The sequence below is a fragment of the Marmota monax genome, unplaced genomic scaffold (assembly GCF_021218885.2).
Source record: "Marmota monax isolate L192 unplaced genomic scaffold, Marmota_monax_Labrador192_F-V1.1 WCK01_AAM20220418_F8-fsc01107, whole genome shotgun sequence".
In the NCBI taxonomy this organism is placed as follows: Eukaryota; Metazoa; Chordata; class Mammalia; order Rodentia; family Sciuridae; genus Marmota; species Marmota monax.
Window position 1 is genome coordinate 38830 of NW_026694607.1, and position 24304 is coordinate 63133.

A 24304-nucleotide genomic window follows, 5' to 3' on the forward strand; every position below is an offset into this window, starting at 1 on the left:
AAATGTTCTGGCCAGTTTTATACTTGATTTCCAAATCCTAGGTTGGTTTGTTTGGGGTTTGTCTGCCTGTTTGTTTTACTCAATCCCCCATGGTAAGATCTGTGGTTTGGGCTTTTTCCATATACTTAGTTGAAATAATTTTTTAATAAAACACTGAATCAGCAACTTGCTAGCCCAGTAATATACAAGCACTCTTTTTTTTAATAGATTCAACATTAAAGAAAAACATATGCTTAATATTATTATCAAGCATCTAACTATTAACAATTCGAATTACCTGTTACAGATTCAAGAGAAAACCAGCCACCACAGGGGTGACTCAAAAAGTAGTGAAAATCCTGGCAGGAAGCCTAAGGTTCTACACTATTAAATTTGAGCCACAGTTTCTGGGCAGATCCAGATTAAAGCTACTCGTCTCTCCAAAAGGATGTCTGTATGCCCTGATACCTATTTGCTGGGTGGGTGTCTCCCTACTTTCCAGCAGAGAAAAATTTTGATAGAGCAAAGAACCTCTTTCAAGACATGAAAACAACAAGAGCAGAATACAGGGATGGCTTTCTCGTCATTCTTAGGATTTCACCTCTAGGTATAAAAAATATGATGATGTTTCTTCCCTGATTGAAATTCCAAGGAATACACATAAATACTTCTCATTCTTCAGATTTTAACTTATCTTTCTTTTGACATGTTCCAAGTACTTTTCAGAACACTCAGTGATCCCTTATAATATTTCTTTTATGAAAGCAAAAGTGCTCAGATTTCAAATATAAGGTAAGAAAGAACTTGAGAAAGTGCCACCCAAAATATTTTGAACAAGTTATGATAGTACTTGGGATATGCAGTAGCAGAGGGTCACAAAATTCTCAGGTTACTTTTAGCTGCTAGGATATCCTTATATTCTTAAGAAAGAACTTGTATGATATGTATTTTCTGAGGATGTTTTGTATCACACACACTAAAACAATAAAACTTGCTGAAATTTTTTAAAAATGCAGGTATCAGGATACTTCAAATACATCATCGAACTTAGCACTTAGCATACTATGTTGTTATGACTACAAAGGAAACAACAAAACCAAAGAATATATGAAAAGTATTTTTTAAAAATTCATATTCTCAGGTTTAAATCTCTTAAACTCTATGTGGAAATGAGTGGATAATTTAAAATCTTTGAAAATCAGAAGTAGTTTATTGTCCTTTGATAATATCCATTGTAAGTTTTTATGTGTACACATGTGTAAAGTGTACTATACACTCATACACACAGATGAACATACTATCTACATTTGATATACACATTCTCTATTACACATATAACAAAATTGTTATTAAGCTATAAACTCAATATTTAATAAAAGAATATTCTACATAAATTGGTCACTGACATGTTGAAGACTTCTGTGATTTTTGTTTTTTTAACCTTTCGATTATAAAATTGTCTCCAATTTACTCATTCTAAGAAATGCAGTTAATTGAAAGTATGATTTTTCTAAAAAAAAAATCAGTGTGACATTTATCTAAGACAAAATAAATTAACTACTGCTATTGGCCTGATCTCTTCCCTCCCCATCCTCACCCCCAACTTCCTTTGAATTCACTCAGTAAAGTATCTCCATAGCATTGGTACAGAGAAGTCCCTTTTTAAACAACTGCATTAAGAGAAACATATTATCACTTTTCATCATGACCTTCTTCATCTTACTGTTGGCTCAGTGACGGATGCCCCATCCCTTTTCCCCCTCCCTTAATCTTGTTTTTCAACCCAATAAAGTAAGAATTGCTCTCTTATAAGGAGCTTTAACTGAACACAGGGGTCGCTGTTGAGTAGTACAAAGCATTTTTCCTCCCCAGGGGCTAAGTATCTGAAGCCTTACCTGCAAAGACTTCTATAAATTAAAGGGAAAATGTTCAACTTGTGTTTATGTAATAAAAAACTGAACTCCAAATCAACAACAGGCATCAGGTAAACGTATCCAATACAATTTACAGACATAATTGAAAGCATTACAGACTAATCAGACATCGAAAAGAAAAGCGTGCTCAAATGAAATGTCTACAGAATCATTAGTTGGCAGCCATTCTATTACAATCGCACATAATGTCAGTGGTGCCTTGAGCCTGTGCCAATGAAAACAGCATAAATTTTGCATCTCATTTCTGTGGTCATAAAATTAATGATCAGTTTAAAAATACTTCTTTGTAAAAGTTATTGCGCAAAGAAAAGACATGAATGTGTCCCTGTTATGTACTCACAAGGATAATTATGGGGTTGTTGCTCATTAATACTGTTTCTTGTTTCCCTAGAAAAGCATTTGATTTATCCCACAACTTTCAAAAGTTTAATTAACCATACAAAGTTAACAGCCTAAAAGACAATAATCCAAGGCTTCCTGTCCTTTAATTTCAGTGGCACCTTAAATATCATAACAGAATCGACATTTAATCATACCACAGCAGCATATTTATCTGATATCTATTTTTAAATTCATAATAGTTGGGTTCAAATCACTATGGCTCATCATCAATTAACATTTCCCTAAAGGACCAGAGAGGCAGCCCAACAGTGACTCAACTCTGCTTCCACTGATCTCTACCACCACTGACGGTGAGTCACCCCAATTTACTGCTTGTTTTCAAATACAGTGCTATTTTAAACACAATCAGATAAACATTAAATAGCTAAAAACATTAAATCCCTAAAATTTAGTATACATTTTATATACACACACCAAAATATTACACTGTACCCTACAGCCATATATAATTGTTAAATGTTCATTTAAAAGAAAAAATAATAAATTAATAAAACAATTTAGGTGGTAACTATTCCTTCATACAGAGCATGAAAGACAAACTTGGCGGGGGGATTAGTCTATATGAAAACAAATTAGCTTCTAATTCTCTACTTGGTTTACTTGTCTGATCTAATTTTAGAATTAAGCATTTAACTTGCAATTTCCTAAGGGAAGTTAAATTCTTTAAAGGATATTATAGGTTACTGAAAAATAAGAAGATCCTCCTCATAATTCTTCCACAATAGGAAAGCTAATTCATAGCATGCAAATAGTAAACACAATTTCTTACACCAAACTGAGGCAGAGCTTTAAAATAAACACACCATTTCTCAAGCACTGCCTCAGAAATAGACTCCTACCACTACAGGTCCCAGAATCTCAAACATGCTGACTACGTTTGTACAAGGGCAAGGGTGGGGGTGTGTGGTGGAAGAAAAAAGCTGTAAGTTTTCTGCTCAAATTTCATTGTGGAGCCAGCTTTCAACAGAAAATGTACTACGTTAGGAATAGTAAAGGAAAGCAAATTAAACATCATCCAAACTTCTGACTTTTCTGCTACTCTTAAGGATTCCATTAGAACAAACTAAAATAGTTCCCTTCTTACCTAACAGTACTGCTATTTTTAGCAAGTTATTAAGCCAATTGATAAACTTAAGAAATAGTACAAATGATAAGGTCAAAGGAAATTGCTTTCTAAGTAAATCTATGCATATTTAACAATATCAATGAAGTCTTAGGGGCATAATCTATTAAATAAATTTTTGCAATTAAGAGGGACAAGATCTTTTAAAGTAGAAAATGGAATTCTTTTAGCTATTGCACCTGAAACAATAAATTCACATTTTTAAAAATGTAGATACTAGAGATACAGTATGGAAGAGTAGTAGATTCTTTTCCTAGCATATATGAGGTCCTAGGTTCAATCACCAGAACTGAAAAAAAAAACACAACAAAAAAAACTTTGGCATTAATATTTTACAAATTTGAAACCATTCTCTTGAAGTAATTATCATTTAATATGTCTGCCCTTCTTTTAAAAATTAATGATAATTTCCTAAAAATTATTTGAAAACTGAACTTATGAGTCAAGATTAACTTAAATCTTCTTGACAAATTAAGTTGAATTAGTTAACATGCATTAATATATTATTTACTGAACACTACTATGTGACATGAACAGGTATTTTCACATTGTCTTGTTTCTATAAATCAGTCTATAAGGAAAGTAATCACATCCAAATCATCACTTGAGTAAAATGAGACTAATAAAAGGTCAAGCTACAACTACAGTGTAAGTAAACATTTTTTATCATGTATCTAATATATACTAGAAAATTCTAGTTAAAGTTCAGTCAATAAATAGTCTTTACTCAAATAATAATCTATTCTCATTACAAAAATAATTATTTTGAGTCACACTTAAGAGACCTATGATCTTGTTATGTGACAAAATAATTAAAAAATAATCACATAGCATAATTCCAGTACATGGAAGATAATATATTCTTTAGAGAGTTGGGCTATATTGCAACTAGGAAACTAGGGTTAAATGGTTATTCTGTCTTACACAATACTTTGAGGTAAGAAGGCACTCTCTAGATAAAATGAGCAATATTTCAAATGAATAACAGGGACTAGGTCAAGCAAAATGTGTTTTAGCCAACTGGATTCAAATTATTTTTAAATGCAAGTACAATTAAAGAATTCAGAAAATCAACTGAAAAGTATTCTAATGTCCAATTTGTCAGATCTCTTTATGGGGAAATCTAGACTGGAGCATTTAAGGAGACAAAAGGAGAACTTTCATAAATTAAAGAAATGAAAAGGGAAATTTTTAAAAATAGTTTTCTATGGAAATAAATATAAATAACAATTTAAAAATTAGCTTAGTGGAGCTTTATTATCTAGGAGCCACTGTAATAAAACACGTTTCTAACAATACAAACTATTCTCACACACAAAAAAAACTAGAAATGAAAAACAACCTTCTAATATTTATGCAGTTTACTATATCATATTAATTCAATTAATTTAAGAATTGAACTACTTCAAAGTAGACATTCTGTATTATTTAATCTCAGAATGGGAAATTGTAGCTGGAGTGTAAGGAGGAATTAGGATGGGAAGGAAGGTCAACAGATAGATATCTGTACATTAGAGAGATTAAAAACTTTTTGAAATGAATAAATCTGAATTATTTATTTTATTTAAGATATCTGCTTCTTTTTTCTCCCAATAATGGTATTAAAATGGTATTTAACTATCATTTTAAAAATCAAGAATATGAAACAGAGGAAAACAACTTTAGTTTAATTCATTGTGACCCTATTTTGTTATGAGAGAAAGAAACAGGAAACCAGCCAAAAGGAATTCTTCGCAGTTCTCCCTGGATGAAGATAATCTGAAACCCATAGGGGAAAATGTAAGAGGGGAACAGCATCACCAAAACATACTTAGGATTGAATATTCTCAACGTAGGTATCTTATAATAAATTCCTACTGTTAAAAAGAAAAGTGTCTTGAATAATTGCTTGGCAATTATTAAGTCTGCACCCTTTACTATTCCTATAAACTATAAAATAGTCTTTGTAGAATCAAGTTGAATATATTTGTAGGGTAAAATGGCATAAAATTACTCAGCTTCTCATATTCCTCCAAGGTATACCTCCAATTTAGCCACAAGCTTACTTTTGAGCAGACACTGCTGGTGATTAGTTAACTCAATATAGCAGTATTGAACTACAAATTAGTTATTCGGAGGAAAATGATTATGGCGAATCTCTGAATTCCACACTATTTGAACTCTTATTCTCAACTCATTTTTCAATTTCTATCAAATAGAAATATAAACTTCCATTTTCTTTGGAGACAAATAATGCATCTCCGTAATGTAATTTTAATATCCACACACCTGAACAAGTTCTAAAACAGAATTCCAAAGGGAAAGTTCCTACACTATTACTGAACCATATGCAATTATAGAATGACTTCACATTATCATGCTTTCTTAGCTTAAATTTTTTTAATATACAAATAATTAAGCCACAATGAAGAGTTCAATAAATAATCACCAGAACAAAATATGCCTTTTAAGAAGAGAGGCAGAATCAAATATTTAATATTCCTCCATAATAGTACACTGTATAAAAGCTATCGTAATTAAAATACATAAATTCATTTCTATATTTGACAAAGCAAAAAATACAACAGGATTAAGTCCATAGTTTAGAATTCATTGTGAAACACACCAAAAAAATTGGGTATTGGGGGACAGAAAGAGTTTCCTGCTCTACTCTTTAATAGTGTTTTGTTTTTTTGTAAAATCTCAATACAGGGGGGAAAAACTTCTTATTCCCTTAAATCATACAGATCTTGATGATTTAATGTGAAAAGAAACTGTGACTTCCTTTTAATTGATTTTAGGTGTGTCTGGTAGGTTTGTCTGGTAGTACTTGGTTTATTAGAACTGTCAATATCCTCTCACTTATCAGTCGGCACAAATATTAATTATTCTGTGGGTCCTGCTAACTCCAGTTAGAAGACATTACACTGTTTATTCCCCAAACCCAGAACCTAGCTCAGTCCTGGTCAAGTGACCTCATACTGTGACCCTCATGCCAGCATCCACAAGCTGGAGGTCATGACCTATGAATTAGCATCAGGGAAATAAGGGCCATACTGAGTTCCCCTTACAGAACTGAAAACATGAAGTAGTAGGAACTTCCTATGGCTTTCCTGATCTAGCCTTCAGCATGTTAAACAGCTGCCTCTCAAATCTAAAGGAAGACCAGCACTTTCACATATTTCAAAAACAGAAAACTGAATCCCCATCTCTACAAATCTCTAAGAAACAACAGATTCATTCAAATCAAAAGAACAAGGGAAAAAAACTAGCTTTTGAGAAAGATTTTACTCACGTTATCAAACAAAAATTTACAGTTTTTATTTTTGAGGTTTTTTTCCCCATAAATGGTAGGTTTATTTATTTATAAAGTCACATCCTAAAAATATTTTAAGTAATAAATAGTTTTTAACAACATTTGTTAACAATATGCTCCCAGCTGGTAGAAGGCCTCTGTCTAGTTGACAAAAGAGATTTTGAGAAACCTTCAAGTATCAGGCCCTATGATCCCCAAATCTCATGGTCTCAGAAATGGAACAAAGATGCCCTTGGAGTTTTTGCCCCTCCTGCACCACCTGCTCAACACTAAGACTTCATTTATCCAGATCAGAGCACCTCTCTTGGGACCCCAGGCCTTCAGGCATGCAGCCACCTGCATGTTTTTAAAGTACCCTTCAAAAACATGACCTGTGAACACCCAGCCACAGGCCCTTCTGCTCCTGCCATTCTATAAAATAACCTCTGCAATATTAGATAGCATCAAGTTCATATCTCACCGCTGCTCACTGAATTCTTCCATGTGTAACTGCAAGTATATACCTGTCCTAACAAATCTCTGCCACAGTGAACTCCGAAGAAACATGAAACCTAAGAATGTTAAATGCATAAGATTTCTCCATTTGAGGAATGCAATGGATTCTGGATATGCTTTTTATTTTTTTTCTCAGCAGGGGGAGCTAGCACTCTCATCTTGAAGGTCTAAATATATAACATGGAAATTTAAATTTTGATTTCAACTATCAAATTTCAGGATGTTAGACTATTCTATTGAAAATCTCCACAGAGGAAAAAAAATGTTCAAGTTTGAAATTTACCTTTGTCTTGAAATTCGTGAAGATAGCTGCAAAATAAAGAACATTATATTTTAAAATGAGGTTGGCAAATCAGAGCAAGGTCTAATCAGTGGCACATTCAAATCTAAAATCTATGTTATATATATAGAGGGGAAAATTATTTCCTGTGCTGAAATGGCAATTCCAAAATGCTTAGGAATATATAGTGAAATTATTTTTAAAGATCTGAGTACAGTAATAAAATGAGGATACATCTTTAATACCTATAACATATGTTTATTCATTTAATGTAGTAACAAAAGAATTCTCTTTTCAGTGTCTTAAGGTATTTTCCATATTTATATTAAAATCATTAATTTACCCATGTCTTATCATTTAAATCAAATATACCCTCAGATAATCAAAATAAACAGTTAATTTTTGCTAGAATGCTTACAAAAATACACAGTCAAGCACCTCCCAAGAAAGGGGTATATAATAAGCATATTTGTGGAATATATTTTTGTCTTTTAAAAAATACTTAACACCAATAAATAAACATTAAAATTTCACTCCATGATAATCAATTCCTTATTAAAATCAATTTCTAATTACAAAATTGTTTCTAAGCAAGAAATCAGTAATTAAAGGCAGGTGACTTACGTATACTTTACATCTTTTATCTTCTTAATAAGGGATTCTCTCTTTTCCTTTGCTTTCTTGGATAAATTTTCCCCTCTCAATGTGTCTGCTACAAATGTTTCAACATGTAAATCATGAAATATAAGAAACAGGATACAAATTATGGCAAAGAATCATTTTTTGTGAAAACAAATACAACAATGGTTGTTTTTACATATAAGCATTAATATCTGTACAATTCGGTATAGCTATTTATCAATCCAGAGTATAACCGTTGAAGTGTGTTTCACATACTAAGATGGACAAATCTGCTCACCACTTAGCTAATAAAATTTGTATGCTGTACTTACGCTTAGCAAAGCAAATGCTATTTGAATGTTTGGCACCATTAAACCATGAAGAAGCACACGAGTTTTAATAAACTATGGTGCCCATAAAACAAACTCTCATACAAAAGCAAGCACCAAGCTTTTATGCATGTGTTACTATCATTTTATCGTATTCTTTGAGTTCCTATATGAACAAGACATTCACAATAGTATATCAATATAAGTTAATGTCTCTGGCAAGGGTCTGTTTTTCTCAGATCCTTTCTATAATCCACTTTCAGGAATACATAACATTTAATGCTTTGAAAGAAAAAATAAATTCCTTTTTTCTAGACAAGATTCCCAAATCACACCCTGTTCCTTACTACTGGCCCCACCCACTCTAGCCACTCAAATAAAAAAGAAAAACAGCTGAGTAGTTCTGTGAGCTCCTGCTTCCTGCCATGGTATTTCCACCTGTATGTTTCTTACATAAAGGAAGAAGCAGAAAAATAGATTCTTCTGCTATTTAAAAATATAGTATCCAAGAAATAAGATTTCTATGACCTTATGTAACATTGCCTCATAAGCATCTTTTTAAAAATGTTAGTAAACTCCTCAATTATTTTCTTGTCTGGTTCTCTCATGTAAAATTTCAAGAAGTCGTTGCTCAACTGATTTTTATGATAGTTCCAATCTCATTGTTTATGAAATACCATATACCTTAGATTAATTTACTTTCAGAGTTTCAAAGTTCATGTTAAAATATCTAATATAGAAGATACCGTTAAATTTTTTAAATAGGCATGGCTATAATTCATCCATATTTCATACTGAAGAGATATATATATGTATGTTTTACTTCCTTTTATTTAACTACATTGTATCCAAACTCACACTGATAAAAAGATGGCATCAAAACGTAGTATTGTATATAAGTAATGCAAAGTAGTATAATAAAGAATCCCTCAACTACACTTATAAGTAACTATTTAAAACTAATATATAGGATATAATGTTTGTAATCAATTTTAAATCTTGATCACAGCAATATTTTGATCCAGTAAGGAAAAATGATTAAATTATGATACATTCATTACAAATGTGTAGAGGTATTTTTTCATTAAGTCAAAATGAAAAGTGAACGAATTAAAATTTGATCTTGCAGTAATTTTTAAAAACAGCTTATGGTTTGAAGTCCATTAACAACTAATATGTTAAAAGTAAGTATAAAATGAAATGGAAGCAAAATGTCCCAGCTTCTCTTTCCTGGAGCTGCCCATTTTGAAGAGAGGACATATATTATCCCAAACCAGTGCAAATTAGACCCAGACTTCTCAACTGAGTTCAAAATAATGAAATTTATGAGAAACTTGCACCCAGAGGAGCAAGCAACCTTTGGACATTCAGACATTAGCTGAAATGGAAAAGATCATTGGCTTCCCTGAGATCCATACAGTAATATTTCTTCTTTTAAAAAAAAAAAAATGGAATAAGGAAAGAAGTAGCATCCCTACTGCTGATGGTTCCTTCCAAGTGGACTCAATACTTGAGAGAATCACTGGCACAATGACTAGTGAATAGTCTGCTTAATGTTATTTTCACTCAATGTTTGTCTTTAATTCCCTCTTCCACGAGTATTTAATTGCCTATTTTACATTTTCATTATACAATCCAAGTTTAAACAAACAGGATCTATTTTCTATCTCCGGAAGCAATAACACAACGAATTGCAGCTCAAGAGTTATTTCTTTAAAAGGTCATGTTAAAATATCTAATATTTCAGTTCTATAAAAACTCAGAAAACTAAAAAAAGGCTGTAATACTCTATGTAGTACTTTCTTAAAACCTCCAATAAATATTTTTTAGATACTACCCATGCTTCTACTTGAAAATATTTGTTGAGAGTGTGAGATTGCAGGAAAAAATAAGTATTTTTTTAGGGGAGGGGATTAAGAGATTGGGTAAGGAAAAAGATCTATACTTTTATAGTAGTCTTTTAAATACATTTATCCTCAAGCTTTTCCCAGAAAAGGATTTAAGGCAACTGAAAGGATTTAATAAACATTGACTTCATCAGTATTTTCTCAAAGGAGATGTAGAGAGTAGGAACTACTTTGATGTTTATTTTAATAAATAAGAACTTTAACTGGAAGCGGCTTTTGCTATAATCTATTGTTGTCAACAGATTCGGCTGTCTGTTAAGCTTTTGAAATCTAAGTCATGGCTTAAAATCTACACATCTACACTTTGTCCTTTTATTTTCAGATCCAACTAAAGCAGCCTCTCCTAAGCACCGGAAGCTCCCTGGTTACCGGGACAGCCTTCGGCCCGGTGCCTGTGCAACGCACCGACTTGGCTCCCCAAGCGCAAAGACAGAACATGCACAGAAAAGAAGTAATCTTAGGCTTTCCTAGGAGATGCTCCAGCTTTGCCCACCGAGAAACTCCACCCTCGACCCTCAACCCTGCGGAATGTTAAACACAGGTTTCCCTATCCACCGAGCTGTGAGCAGGGAGAGATACCGGTTTGGGGCAGCGCCCTCGCCAGACAAATGGGGCTGGATCTGCGGCTTTGTAGCTCAAAGCCAGGGTAATATTTCAAAAGCGAGCAATAAAAGTCTTCTGTGAATCAAGCGCTCCTCTGGCTGGTTGGAAAAGAGATTTGAAGCTTTTTTACTGGGCTATAAATAGCCTTGCTGTAAACTAGCAAGCATGGTAAACTAGCAAGTGCCTTAGCCTTCTTTTACCTTCCTTTAGGGGTCGTGTCCCTCGGTTAATATGTAAATTTCACTGACTCCTGACTGCCTATAATTTGGGGGGAAAGACTGTAATTGGATTACAAGAAAAGGTCAGCCTGCCTTGCTCGCTCGCCCTTTGGCCTGAATTAGAATTCCTTTCTCAGAGGGAAGGGGTTCCATTCACTCCCGTGGGCGCCCGCCGCAGGAAAGACACATGCGGGGGCCTCGCTGGCCCTTGCAGAGAGGGCGCTGGAAAGGGATGTCTCCAGCACACCAGATCTAACTGCTCCCCACCCGCAGCCTCGGAAACTGCCGGTCTGCACCGCCAGCACTTTACTCCCGAATTACCCCATCAGCCTCCACCCACGCAAGACATCATTTAAAAAAGTTATTCTGGCAAAAGTAAACGTGGGGGTGATCTCTGCTGCTGTTTACACCTTGACATGGTCAAGAGTAAGCCTTATTTCCAGGAACTGCGGTAAGGATCTGGGGGAGAAGGCCGCTGAAGAGATCAGATTTACAACTGCTCTGTAGATAGATGTTAAGGTCTGAAAACAAAAATTAAAAGATGACCTGTTCTGGCTCAGCAATCTTAAACAGTTTAAGTTAGAAACCTCTCAATAGCCATTTAGACCCTTAAGAGATAAACACTTAACACACAACTCAATGACCGGTACTCCGACTTTTCTTTGCTTGCTTGCTTTTTTTTTTTTTTTTTTTTAATTATTTCTTTAATACAGAGAAGACCCATAGAAAAACTGCCACCCGATCTTCCTCTAGGGTCCTGAGTGATAACAACAGGTATCTAACACACACAGGCTGCTTTCTACCAACTTCTGTACAGATCAAACAGTGAAAAGGTGGAACCACACAAGATCAGAAGAGTTTTAAAATTCTTGCCAACAATACTATATGTCAGATTCTCCAAGTTGAGTACCTAGCCCAGGTTCCCACTCTTGGAGACAGTGGAGCTTTGACCACTTGTCCTCACCATCCCCCACTACTAAAGAGCCTGCAATAAGACCTGCAGGCTGGAGTCTGTAAAGAGCCACAAGGGTCACACACACACACACACACACACACACACACACTTTCTCCCTAGTCCCCAGTACCTACACACAGATACACAGACACCTCTGAATTGTAAAGAGCAAGAGACAGGAACTCAGCTGAATCCACCACCATTTGCTCAGCCCAAGATCAATAAAATAAGCGTAAAAACCAATCCCACAGCACCCCAAATGGCTTTACTACTTAATTCCACATCTTGCTCTACTTTATGAACTGGGTCAGATTTCACTTTGTATTCACTGAGTTGTGCTGTCACCAAACTTAATGTGCTAAGGATAGTAGCCTAGACTGAGGCTGAAAACAAAAAGACACTTTTCTGTTAAAGCAGGGAATGATCTGACCAAACAACTACTGGCGAAAATATAAAAATCAATTAAACTGGGTACATTCAGATCAATGAAGCCAAATGTCCAAAGTCAGAAAATGGCTAATTGAAAAGTTATTGATTGTTCAACTCAATGTCCTTGATTACCTAGCACTTTTATAGGTTAGGGTTGAACTGTTGACTTCCCAAACATAGAAAAAGAAGACATAAACAAGCACAGTTTTCATAGTGCAATGGCTAAAACATACCTGAGCCTTATAATCCAATCATCCTATAAAATTTTCAAAATTGGGTTTACAAGCTAAATGATTTATGGTGATAGAAAGCTGGGCTGTTGAAACATAGGGCTGACCATCTTTCAACCTCTAAAAGATGACTCCTGATAAATAGCACTTTACAATAATCAAAATCTTTTTACCACACATTCTCAAAGAAGCCACAGTGAATAACACATTAGTCTGAGATTTACACTATATTCACTGTTAGGCAGCCTCTATTGTAATGTGTTCAGAATGTGATTGAAAAAGAAATGTAAACTCAGTGGAATGAAAAAGATAGACTTGGCTTTAATTGAAAAAGACAAACTAAGTGAATAATGAGTATATAAAACCTAGCCTATGCCACTTTTATCACCCATATATGACACTTAATCTTAAATTTATGAGAGACAACTGAACTGTGTTTCAAATCACCAGAGGCTTTTCTTACTCTGTTATTTCTTCCTTCTTTCTAGCAATACTTTAATGCTGGTATCCGTTAGAGATAACCCCACTTGGAAATTTTTCATATACTACTCATTTTTTAGTATATTTAGGTTTCTCTTTTTAAAGTAAACCAATGTTAATTAGGACTATAAAAATTGTGGATAACATCAAGAGCCTTACTTGGTAACGTAGGATGAAAATACTTTGAATGGACATGCTAAAATACCCCCTCCCAAGAAAAAGTAGGACACTATAGGCTTAAGATAAATACGTAAATAATCTTCCTTAACACCACATCTTAATTCACCTATATTATTTGACCCAGTCAAAAAAAAAAAAAACAAAACACCTCAATAAACTTCTGGTCCCTTGATTTACAAGCTCATATTCCTATTTTTAGAAGAGAATATCTAAGACTATCATAGATTGATTTTATTTTGAGATTAAATGTTCTCTTATCAACTCGAAGCTCATCAGTTACTGCTGCCAAAACGGGGCAGGCTTGTTCTTGCTCTGTTGGAAATTCCAGGTGCTAAGAAGTAGGTGACTATTGGTGACTCAGTAGGTGGCACTCTTCCCTTTACATACTCAGCCAATGCCCCAGAAGGAAGTTATGGTACACTAGATACACCATAAATAATTCTCAGAGGAAAAATAAAACCAAAATGTTGACCGAATTATAAATAGGGCTTTGGAAGGGTGGAAATCAAACCATACTACACTCAACATTGAAAAAAAAATTCTGCCTCTGTTTCAACTGAATTGTATTCTTTATCTAGTGCCCTAAAGGGATTATCAATTACAATGTGTGAAGGTTTTAAAAAACAAACAAAAAAGTGGAAATCTCCAATAGAGAAAAATACGATATTTCTAATAAAACTGCCATGTGATCAAAACCTCAAGGTCACTTTGCAGAAATCATATAGCCACTTTATTGTTTGGTTTGGTTTTGGTTTTTTAGTGTACTGACAACTATTTTCTTTTAACATCTGCTTCATTTTCTAATTTAATAAAAAGAAGATAACATCTGTTAGCTTTCCTTTTAAAAGTTGGTGCTGTAAAATGAGTGAATGAGAATGAATTAGAATATCTGACTACAAATCACTAACAAACCAATATTTAAAGGGTGATTAGACAAATGAAGTGGGGTAGTGGGCAGTGGTTCCAGTACTTCTCACTTTCTTGACTGCCAGAAGGGAAAAACTCACATAAATCAAGGCTATTCTTGCTGTTAGTCCTAGTCAAAATATTTGGATGTGGAAGATTAAATTGACAAGATTTGGGATTATCTTTTGATTTTAATTATCCTGGTTAAACCTGTTGTTCTATCATTAGAGGGGGAAATCAAAGGTTGCCTGTAGTATAAACAGTGGTTCAAAATTCTAAAAACTCTTTTCTATTTATATAACCAGAAGAATAATTCAACACTTCTTTTAAAAAAAGTATAGGCCTTCAAGATTTAATATACTTAATTATAGAAAACATAACTCTATATTGCCACTTTCCAAGGGTATCATTAAATGTGATTTAAGACTAATAACCTCTATTCTTCACATTTCTATATGATGTTTTTAAAAGGGGAAGGAACAGGGGACAAGTATTGAAAAAGTAGCCTAAAACTACCATAATCAAAAAGAAAAACAAAGAACAAATATGATAACATACACTTCAGAACCTGTCCCCATCAAGCAGTTAAATGTCAAATACTTAGCATATATGACATAATGATTTGGATAATGGGCACATGGAGCACAAAGGGAAATGTCTTAGGAAATATTATTCTGAAAGCCATTATCTTTGACTTTATGTTCTTTTTCCTCAAAGCAAAGGGTTTTAAACTTCTAGAAGATTTAGCTTCTTATCTTCTCTACCTTGGAATTCTAGCACCATGCCATGTATTCTCAGAACACTTGACTGTTCACAACCACCAGTACCAATATCTCCTTCTCAATTAAAATATATATATATATATATATATATATATATATATATATATATACTAGATAAGCCAGCAATAACTCTAAAATTCAAATCAATACAAACACCTCCTCTATAGTTTTAGAATTTTAAATTTAATCATGCACTATCACCAATACACTTAAATGATGCAAATCCTCATGCATCCCCAAAATGTTTTTGAATGAACTGTGCGAAATAACTGCTGAGAGCATCTATTCTCAAAGCCTTTTCTACCTCAGAAAAGATTTTAACCTATTATGTCCCATTGTCCTATACATAGGACACATAGGAAAACATACATTGAGCAATATCATAGGTGTCCTATAAAATTTTATAGGTTTTTACAGGTGTCCTATGTATGGGACATAATGAGTTAATTACAGTTAAACATGAATATTAACAACTTTCCTTGAATACATTTTTAAAAGTTCTAAACCCTGACAAAACTGCTTCACTTTTTTGATTTAGTTAAAGATATGCCTATCCCCCAATTCATATCCACAGCTCTTAAAAGTATACTTTGAAAAAACAATACGATCCAAATTTATAATCTCCAAAGTTTTAACATTTTAATATTTGTTTTTAATACTCATGTATTTTAATATGTGATGTACTTTAGTCATATGGAATAATAAAAATGTCAATAAAATGATTTGGGAAAAGGTAATTTCAGAAATTATGCTAATATACTACCTGACTTAAGAGAGATGGCAGAAATATATAGGAAGTTAGCATTGGCAGAGAATTAAAATATGTAATTCTGAGCTCTTAGTTTAATTTACACAAGTAAGAGCCACATGAAAAACTATGACCTATGGGAATCAAAGAATAAATAGTTTTATAACCCATATATTCTACTTCCTGAAATAGCACATAGCTTGCTGTGGGAGCTGTCAAACTTTTGAAAACATGCAAGCAGAGGTTTGCACCTTTTTTCTTAAATTCAAAAACATAACCTGAAAATGATGACATTTATTTCTGACATAATGATAAACATTTCTCTATTGTGGTTATTAAAATTTTCTAGATGAGCAAGGCCAGCACTGGAATATCAAAAATGTTAACTGTGGTAAAACAAGATTTGTATTCATGTGAAACTCATATAGTGGGAAAAAAGCTGGCTTTGCCTCTATAGTTCTTTCAATATTTTCCTTAGTGCTACCCATTAATGAGGACAATCATTTCTTAAAGTGAAAGAAACACTGACCCACTACAAAGGCATTCTTCACACTATCATGTTCATACAAACATAAGTCTTCATTCATGCACTTAGTTTTATTTTCTCAATCACATTATTGATGCTAACCCCCAAAATAGTGTACCAGTATATTATTATTAGAACATTTGCTGACGCACTGCTATACAAACAACTTACTACTTCAAATATCACATTTTTTATGGCAATGCTTTTATGAGTGAAAATAAGTAACTTATAACACAGGCATCTGAAAGAAAATGTTTTAATACAGTTGTGATCAATATTGAAAGATAGAGACAACTAAAGTAAAATAATAAATTCCGTTTCCAGAATTCAGACATACATGAGACAAAGTAAATGATACTAAGAATTCCAGAACATCAGAACACGCAAGATTTGCGCTGCCCTATAAAGATATATTTTGTACTCTAAAGTTTTCATTGGTCCTTAGAGAAAACGCACAGCTCCACATTCAGAACATTACTGAATAGTAGAGTTGTAACGGCATTGAAGAACCACATTTTTAACTCCTAAATAACAGTTCCCATAAATAGGAATGTAAAACTGAAAAGGGGAAGATGAGGGTGCAAGGATAAAGCACTTTCATCATGTGACACAGGAAGCAGGACTTTTAACACATCCTTCCTTTTTTGCGTTAATAGTTACTGTGGCTGAAGACAAGTGGCCATCTGAGAATCCGGCTCTCTTTAAAGGTCTTAAATACAGAGTGGACTGGAATGTTCAAGAAAAGTGGGAGTTTTAGAAATGATACCCCCTTCCACCTCATCACCCCTAACCCCTGTGGCTCTGACATCTCTTTGTTACACCCTCCATCCCCACTGCCGAGGCCACCCAAGAACTACTTCTTTGACTTCTGCTGTCTTTCCAGTTCTCACACATGCATTCATTAATGTTCTCTCCCTCTTCCTCTCCCCTCCCTCCACACACGGCATCTTCATTATGCACACAGAATTGTCCGGATCCCATTAGTATAGAACATCTAGTAGGGCTACCATCCTCGCACCAAATTTCAACACACAAGCCCACTCCCTTTCTCAGCCCGAGCGCCCCTCTTTTACCTCCTCCCTGTCCCGCCCCCACTAGTCAGAAGACCCGGGCGCCGGGCGCGGGGCGGGGGGACAGGATACAAAGGGAGGCAGGGGGACAGGATACAAGGGGAGGCAGGGTAAGGACTCTGAAAGCTTCTGTCCCCATCGGCTCGCCGTCCCCTCGCCCCCGCCCCGGCAGCGTTACCCGCCCCCTTCCCGCTCATTACCTGCCAACAGGTTCCTAATTTCCTCAGGGAGGGGGTAGGGAGAGGAGGTGCTGCTGGGGTTGGGCATGTTAGGGAGCGCAAGGTGTGCGGGGAAAGGACCTGTACTCAAAGGATAACCGACGGGATGGGGTTGTGGCTGTGACCTAGGCTCGGGGCTAGGGCTAGCGGTCCCGGTGCGGACAGCGGGGCTACGAGTCCGGACACTGCCAGGCCGGGAGTCACAACAAATAAGTCACTGAATCTCCAGCCAGCAGCAGCTGGACTCTTGGCCCAGCCCCGCCCGGAAAACGGGGCGGGCGGTGGGCGTGGAGGAGGCAGGGGACCCAATTGCGCATGTGTACACTTCTATTTAATCAGCATCTGAAGAAAGAGCCTCCAGGCAAGCCACGCCCACCTCTACGTAGGGAAGCGGGAGGAGGAGCGGTTAGTGGGAAGCTAGCGGACTGGGCCTGCGTCACCTGATTCCCACCGCTGAAGCCGCTTGTCGCCATTTTAGGTACTGGTACCTTAACAACCGCTAATCATTTCCCCAGAATCCCGAAAAACAATGTGTCCCGCAATGCCCAGAAGTTTTCGGACGAAGGGGCCTTCTGTCCGATAGTTAGATCTGCTGAAGTTTAACGCGTCGCCTGCTAATCCACGAGGAGTTTTCGACCTCCCTAAACTATTATGGCCTTCTTTGTTTGATTGAATGAAGGTAACAATGTCCATCTTCCGCCAGTCCTCCTAGAGAAGCCAGTCTGGAGCTGCTCCAGGGAGCATTCTGATTGGCTCTTACATTTCATTTCTGCCTAATTCGTATTCTTGGGGTGACCGATTTCCCCCACTACAAAGAAAGAAAGGGGAGTTCTGGGCACTATTAGAGAATAAAAACAAACAAAACAGAGAAACCAGAAGGCTAAGTAGATATTAGGTACCACTGTTCATCTAAAAGCCTTTTTAAAAAACGCTGGTGGTGATTAGTATAACAAAATTGTACAGTTTGCTCTAATTTGAACATTTTGTCAAGGAACACTTAAGCGTATTCTGTCTGTAAATTTTACATATTTTCTCAAAGAGACACATCTTATTCCTTTAAAGTATGTGTGTAATGAAGAAAGGTAGATATTACATTCAAGCTCCTCTGCACCTTAAAATCACTGAGAGAAGGTTTGGGGCTGCATCTCTTGAAGACCTTCTTCCTGGTGGTGACTCTCTGCAATATCCTGAGGCAATGCAGGCATCACCTGGAAACACTGAAGATTGCCAGCAAACACCAGAAACTGAAAGAGGCAAGGAAGGACACTTCCAACAGCTTTCAGAGAGAGAATGACCCTGCTGACACCCTGATTCCAGAATTCTGGCCTGTGAGATACTAAGATTCTGGTTTAAGTCATACATATTGCTGTGCTTTATTATGGCAGTCCTGGGAAATGAGCACACTGGCTCTCCCTGTTCTAAAGATTTCATCTGTTTCCCCCAATATACCTTGCTAATCACGTTAAAAAAAAAAAAAAAAAGGCTGATAAAAAAAAGTCTCCAGATAGGAATTGCCAGGACAAAGCATGTTATGAGTGTCCACTGTGCATTTCTCTTGGAAACAGTCACTGGAATGCCCCAAGTTGCACCCTCATTCTCTGCTCATTATTTGAAAACGACACATGAATATCAGTTCTTAAACTTTACCTACATTTCCGTTAGTAAAGATAGTGACTATCTTTTATAGGTGCTACAATTGTACTTTGAACATGTAATATTGTTCCAACTGAACTGTCAATCGTTTATTTCTCTACCCTTCAAACTTCTCTAGATCAATGGTTCTTGCACTTTAGTTTGCATTAGAATCACAGAACCTGTGACGTGGTAGATTCTCAAGTCTTGCTCCCAGAGATTCTGGTTCAGTCTTTTAAACAATTCCTTCGGGTGAATGTCATACATCCTGAGATTTCATTTTGAAAATCACTACTACCTCCCAGCACCTGTAGAGCACTAAATTTGTCATAATTTATCTTTCATCGCTAGCTGGAACCCTACACCAACATGGAGTAATGGCTCTGTTAATATTTTTATCAAAAACATTCAGGGGCTGGGGTGTAGCTCAGACTATGTGCTTAGTATGCACAAAGCCCTGGATTCAGTCCCCAGAACAACAACAACAACAAAATATATTTTGTTGTTATATTTTGTACTGTACAGTACACCAGAGATATGAAAAATTGTGCTCTATATGTGTAATAAGAATTGTAATGCATTTTGCTATCATATATAAATAAAAATAATTAAAAATTAAAATTAAATAGTATGATATTTTGTGTAATTCACTAAGAGATAATAATAACAAATACTAATTGTAAAAGGAAAAATCAGGACATATACATATCCATTCTTTACCTCACAAAACAAGACAAAAACTGTAGAATTGAGGTAAAACATGCAAAATAATAACAAGATTACAATTTTTTTGGTAGAGTTAAAAGTGAATAGTGACTACAATATAGGTTTTTCTGATGTCAAAGAATTAAGAACTATTATTCTTAAACTACAAAATTATCCATTTGCTAAAGAAGGAAGGAACTATTTCATGAAAATTTTTTATTAGCAAGAATCATTTCTTCTTTACAGTTATCACATATAATTCTTTGTCTTGTCACTTTTTTTTAATTACACCAGGCCTCCAAATTTCCCTATCCTTTGTTGCCTTCTGACAGAACTGACCACTCTTTTTTATTATTGTCTCATTTATTTATTTATACTCCACTCATTCCACAAAGGAATTGAGGTGATTTACTTGTGTATCAAATAGACAGCTTTCTGGAGTGGATCAAATGGACAGTGTCTACAATGCTCATTATGACAATCATTCTTGTTAGTGAAAGACAGAAAACTATTAAGATTGCCTTAAAATATATAGCATCCACTAGTCTAAATAAAAAAGGCAATAACAGAAAATGGACTTTTTGTATAAAACACACTTCCCCTATTTAAGAACCCATTCTCAGACACAGGTCCATGATGAATTCATTTGGGCAATGCTTTGTATACTCTATCATTTTTACTATCTATTGTTAAAGTTACTGAAATTGATTGTAAGATGGACAGACAAAGAGAGGCTAAAATAAATATATATTTCTCTTGTTTCCAAATGTTTCCATAACAAAAACTAAGATGGAAATCAAATCATACTTTATATTCTTTAAACTAGTCATATGGGGTTAATAATAATGATAATAAATAAAACTGTAAATCTCAACCAGAGAAAGGTGATGGCCTCCTCTACCTCCCAACCAGAACCAAAAAAGAGACTAGACTCTGGGAAAAATCTAATGATACATATATGGCCTTATTTCTCATGCTAAACATCTTCCTTATCCCCTTCAAAATTAACTTAGAGTACTGAACAATTATCTGCCCAAAAAATCTAGGTTTAAAAAAAACTAGAGGAACATTGCAGACAGCAGGCCAAAACACTATTTACATTTTTCCTGACTCTCCTATCTTCATTTTTGCTTAGCTTTCCTTGGCATATGGGAGAAAGGTTATATTCAGGCATTATATTAGTTATATATTGCTGCTTAACAAAATTGAGCAGCTTTAAACAGTAGCTCAAATGGTTTCTTATGGTCACGAATCCATGAGCAGCTTAGCTGAATAGTTCTGGCTCAAAGTCTCTCATGAGACTGCTGTAAAGGTGCGAAATTCTTATCCTTCTTTTTCTTTGATTCTTCTAGAAGTAATAGGTATGACTTCATCATTGTGTGGCAGTCAACAAGAAAAAAATTATATTAACACTGGAATTCATATGAAGTCAGTTACCCATAAAAAATGTGAAATTAAGCCCAACCAGAACCAAAAAAGTTCTATTAGATGCAGCTCATGGTTTGAGTTTTTAGGTCATATTCGTTTATTTATTTATTGGTACTGGGGATAGAATCTAGGGCCTCATGCTATGCAAGAATTCTACCACTGAAAAACACCCCCAGCCTAGGTCGTCATTATTATTAACCATATTAGTGTATAATTAAGTTAGCAAGATAAGAAACACATTTTTTTCTTATTTTCCATCTTATTTGCATACATATAAACATATACTTGTGCCATTTGCTATCCTGGCCAATCATTTTAAAATTAAGAAGAATAAGCAATTTAACATGGACTGACTTTGAGTTATTAACAAGATCTTGTATGTCTTTAATATTCTGCAAACAAGGAATAAGGTGAGAGAACTGTCTATCCTTTTCCATACTGAGCAGAGAGTTGTTTCCTGCCCAGTAGCAGCCCTTTTCTCCCTTAAGCTAAATTTCCCTTCCCAGCCTATCTTTTGTTGTTCTTCTTCTTTTTAGTCCTTTCCAGACAGCGTTCAGAAATCTCAGCATGATGAAACCCAGTACCTCATGCATGCTAAGCTGAGCCAGTTCCCAGCCCTGCCTGCTCATAAGCTTGATGATATCCTCTAGTTAACCTTTTAGCCATGCTCTACTAACTGAATTTCTCCTGCTCGGGTTCTGAGACCAAGTGCTTACTTTTCATAAAGGGATGTATATGTCTAGATTACCTCTAACCCTCTTGGACCATAGCTGTGCTGCACTCTTATAATCTTGATTTACAGGCTGGTCTTAAATTTTACTTGGATCTCTAGAGACATGAGGAAATCCAATTCCTGTGTTGCCTTCTGACACTGGTCAGCCTTAGCTCCCAGTGTGTATGCTCATGCTAAGAAAATGCTTGTTCTTTATTACTAAGATTTAATGCAGAGCCCCCTCCTCTCCATGTGAACTGTTTTACTTCTTCTTTACGGTTTGGTGAGGTTACCTTGCACTGTGAGCAAGTGCATTGAAAGATAAGAATTTTGATTCTTCCCCCCTTTAATTCTTGTCATTGAAATCTCTAATTTCTGCCTCAGACGTGCCAAACAGTAACCTCAGAAATTCCATTTTTTTTTTCTTGGCTTATAACAGAGTTAGGGAAAGTTATTCTTCAGCTTATCTAGGGGGTAAAGTGCAAGACTAATGGTATCATTTAAATTTCCCCAACCCACCCCACTCCCAAGGATGACCCTGACCTGCACTCCCTGAACTTTTACCAATTAGAGACTCAGGAGAGAGGATGAGTAACTATCTCCCTTGCACCTTGGTTTAGATTGGTTTGAGAAGTCATGAATTCTAATACATTCATTAAACACACTGCACCTTGGATAAAAGATAACTGAGACCATATTGTGGAAATTAAACATTCCAAGAGAAAGCAGGCTACATGGGCCTTCCAAAGAATGCTTTCAGGACTAGCAGTGTGAAATAAGGAAGGAGTTCACGGACGTACTTTATGCAGTGTGCTCTGATCCCCACAACATCCTTACCAACATTTAATGAAAAGATAGTCGTCTACAAGAATAAAGCTGAAGAACATAGCTGCCTAATTAAATTTTGAAGGACTCACATCTGAGCTTTCAACCATATGTGACTCAATAAAATGTTTTTTTCTAGTACTGTGGATTGAACCCAGGGTATTCTACCACTAAGTACACCCCAAGCCTCTTTTTTGTTTGTTTGTTTGTTTGTGTTTGTTTATTTGTTTTTTGAGACAGTATCTTGCTAAATTGCCAGGTCTGCCTCAAATTTGCAATCCTCCTGCTTCACCCTCCTGAATTTGGGGGATTACATGCCTGGCCCACCACACCCAGTTCAATATGAATTATTTACTGAATTTTCTCCACTGTTACCCATATGAATTATTTTTGTGACAGGAATTTATCTTTGTTATTACAGCAATTAAAAAGCATAAATTTAGATGAAACAATGTTTTCTAATACACTTTCAGGAGATCACTTTTTAGCTAGTTTGGTAGAGATTCTAGAACATTCACTAATTAAAAACAGGTCTGGGGTTCTTTCCCTATGTAAAGACAAAATAGTAAATTGTGACCAGAATCCTTTCTATTATAGTGCACCTTTTCTCACCAGGCAATTTTAAAATACCAAGCTGTCTTCAGCAGCAGTAATTTAGTGGGTTTGTGCTTAATATATTCATGAAGGGCTTTGATGGATTTGATAACCATAAGCAGCTGTAACATTAAATTGCCATTTAATTTTTTTCAGTGACTTTCAAAGTTGTCGATATTAAACAGTAGTGTTTTACAAATGACTACTCTAAGACCAATAAGAGTGAAATCAAATAAAATTTAAAAGTCTCAACCAGATTCTGCCTTTTTTAATAGTATCCCAATACTGAGGAACAGACACACACACACACACACACACACACACACACACACATGTTCTTACAGGACTTTAAGCACTACCTGTATATTTGCCTATAATTTGCATTGTGTATTACTGTACTCAGAAATTCTTTGTCCATTATCCCACCCCACCACACTTAATTTTTCAATTTTTTTCTGCATTTTATCCATCAAATCTATATTCAATCCCATCTTGTAATACAAAACAATTTTTACCTTCATTCCTAACAGTATAATTTTAAGATACTTTTACTAAAATAATCTGAATCTCCATTTTTCCTGTTTTTTTTCTTTGTTATATGACTACTTTAATGTGGTTTTATGGTCTAAATTTTGGCAAGCTAAGAAAGTTAGTACTATCTTCACAACTTGTAGACTGCCCCAGGCATGTCTATGGCA

General features: G+C 35.3%; 1 protein-coding gene across 3 annotated transcripts in view; it reads right to left on the reverse strand.

Moving 5' to 3' along the window:
* LOC124077742 (src kinase-associated phosphoprotein 2-like) overlaps positions 1-17968 on the reverse strand; it is a 45613-nt gene extending 27645 nt beyond the window's left edge. For 2 of the 3 annotated variants that reach the window (XR_009224695.1, XR_009224696.1), the window contains exons 1-3: positions 17693-17968; positions 8133-8220; positions 7512-7537 (exon numbers count right to left, since the gene is read on the reverse strand). Coding sequence is in view for 1 of the 3 variants with exons in the window: in XM_058572056.1 (XP_058428039.1) it covers positions 7512-7537; positions 8133-8238; positions 17693-17759 (199 nt within the window). In the remaining 2 variants the exon portion in view is untranslated. Of the gene's footprint in view, positions 1-7511; positions 7538-8132; positions 8239-17692 lie in introns of all 3 variants that reach the window. The other variant, XM_058572056.1, reaches the window with a different exon arrangement.
* Between the last annotated feature and the right edge of the window lie 6336 nt (positions 17969-24304).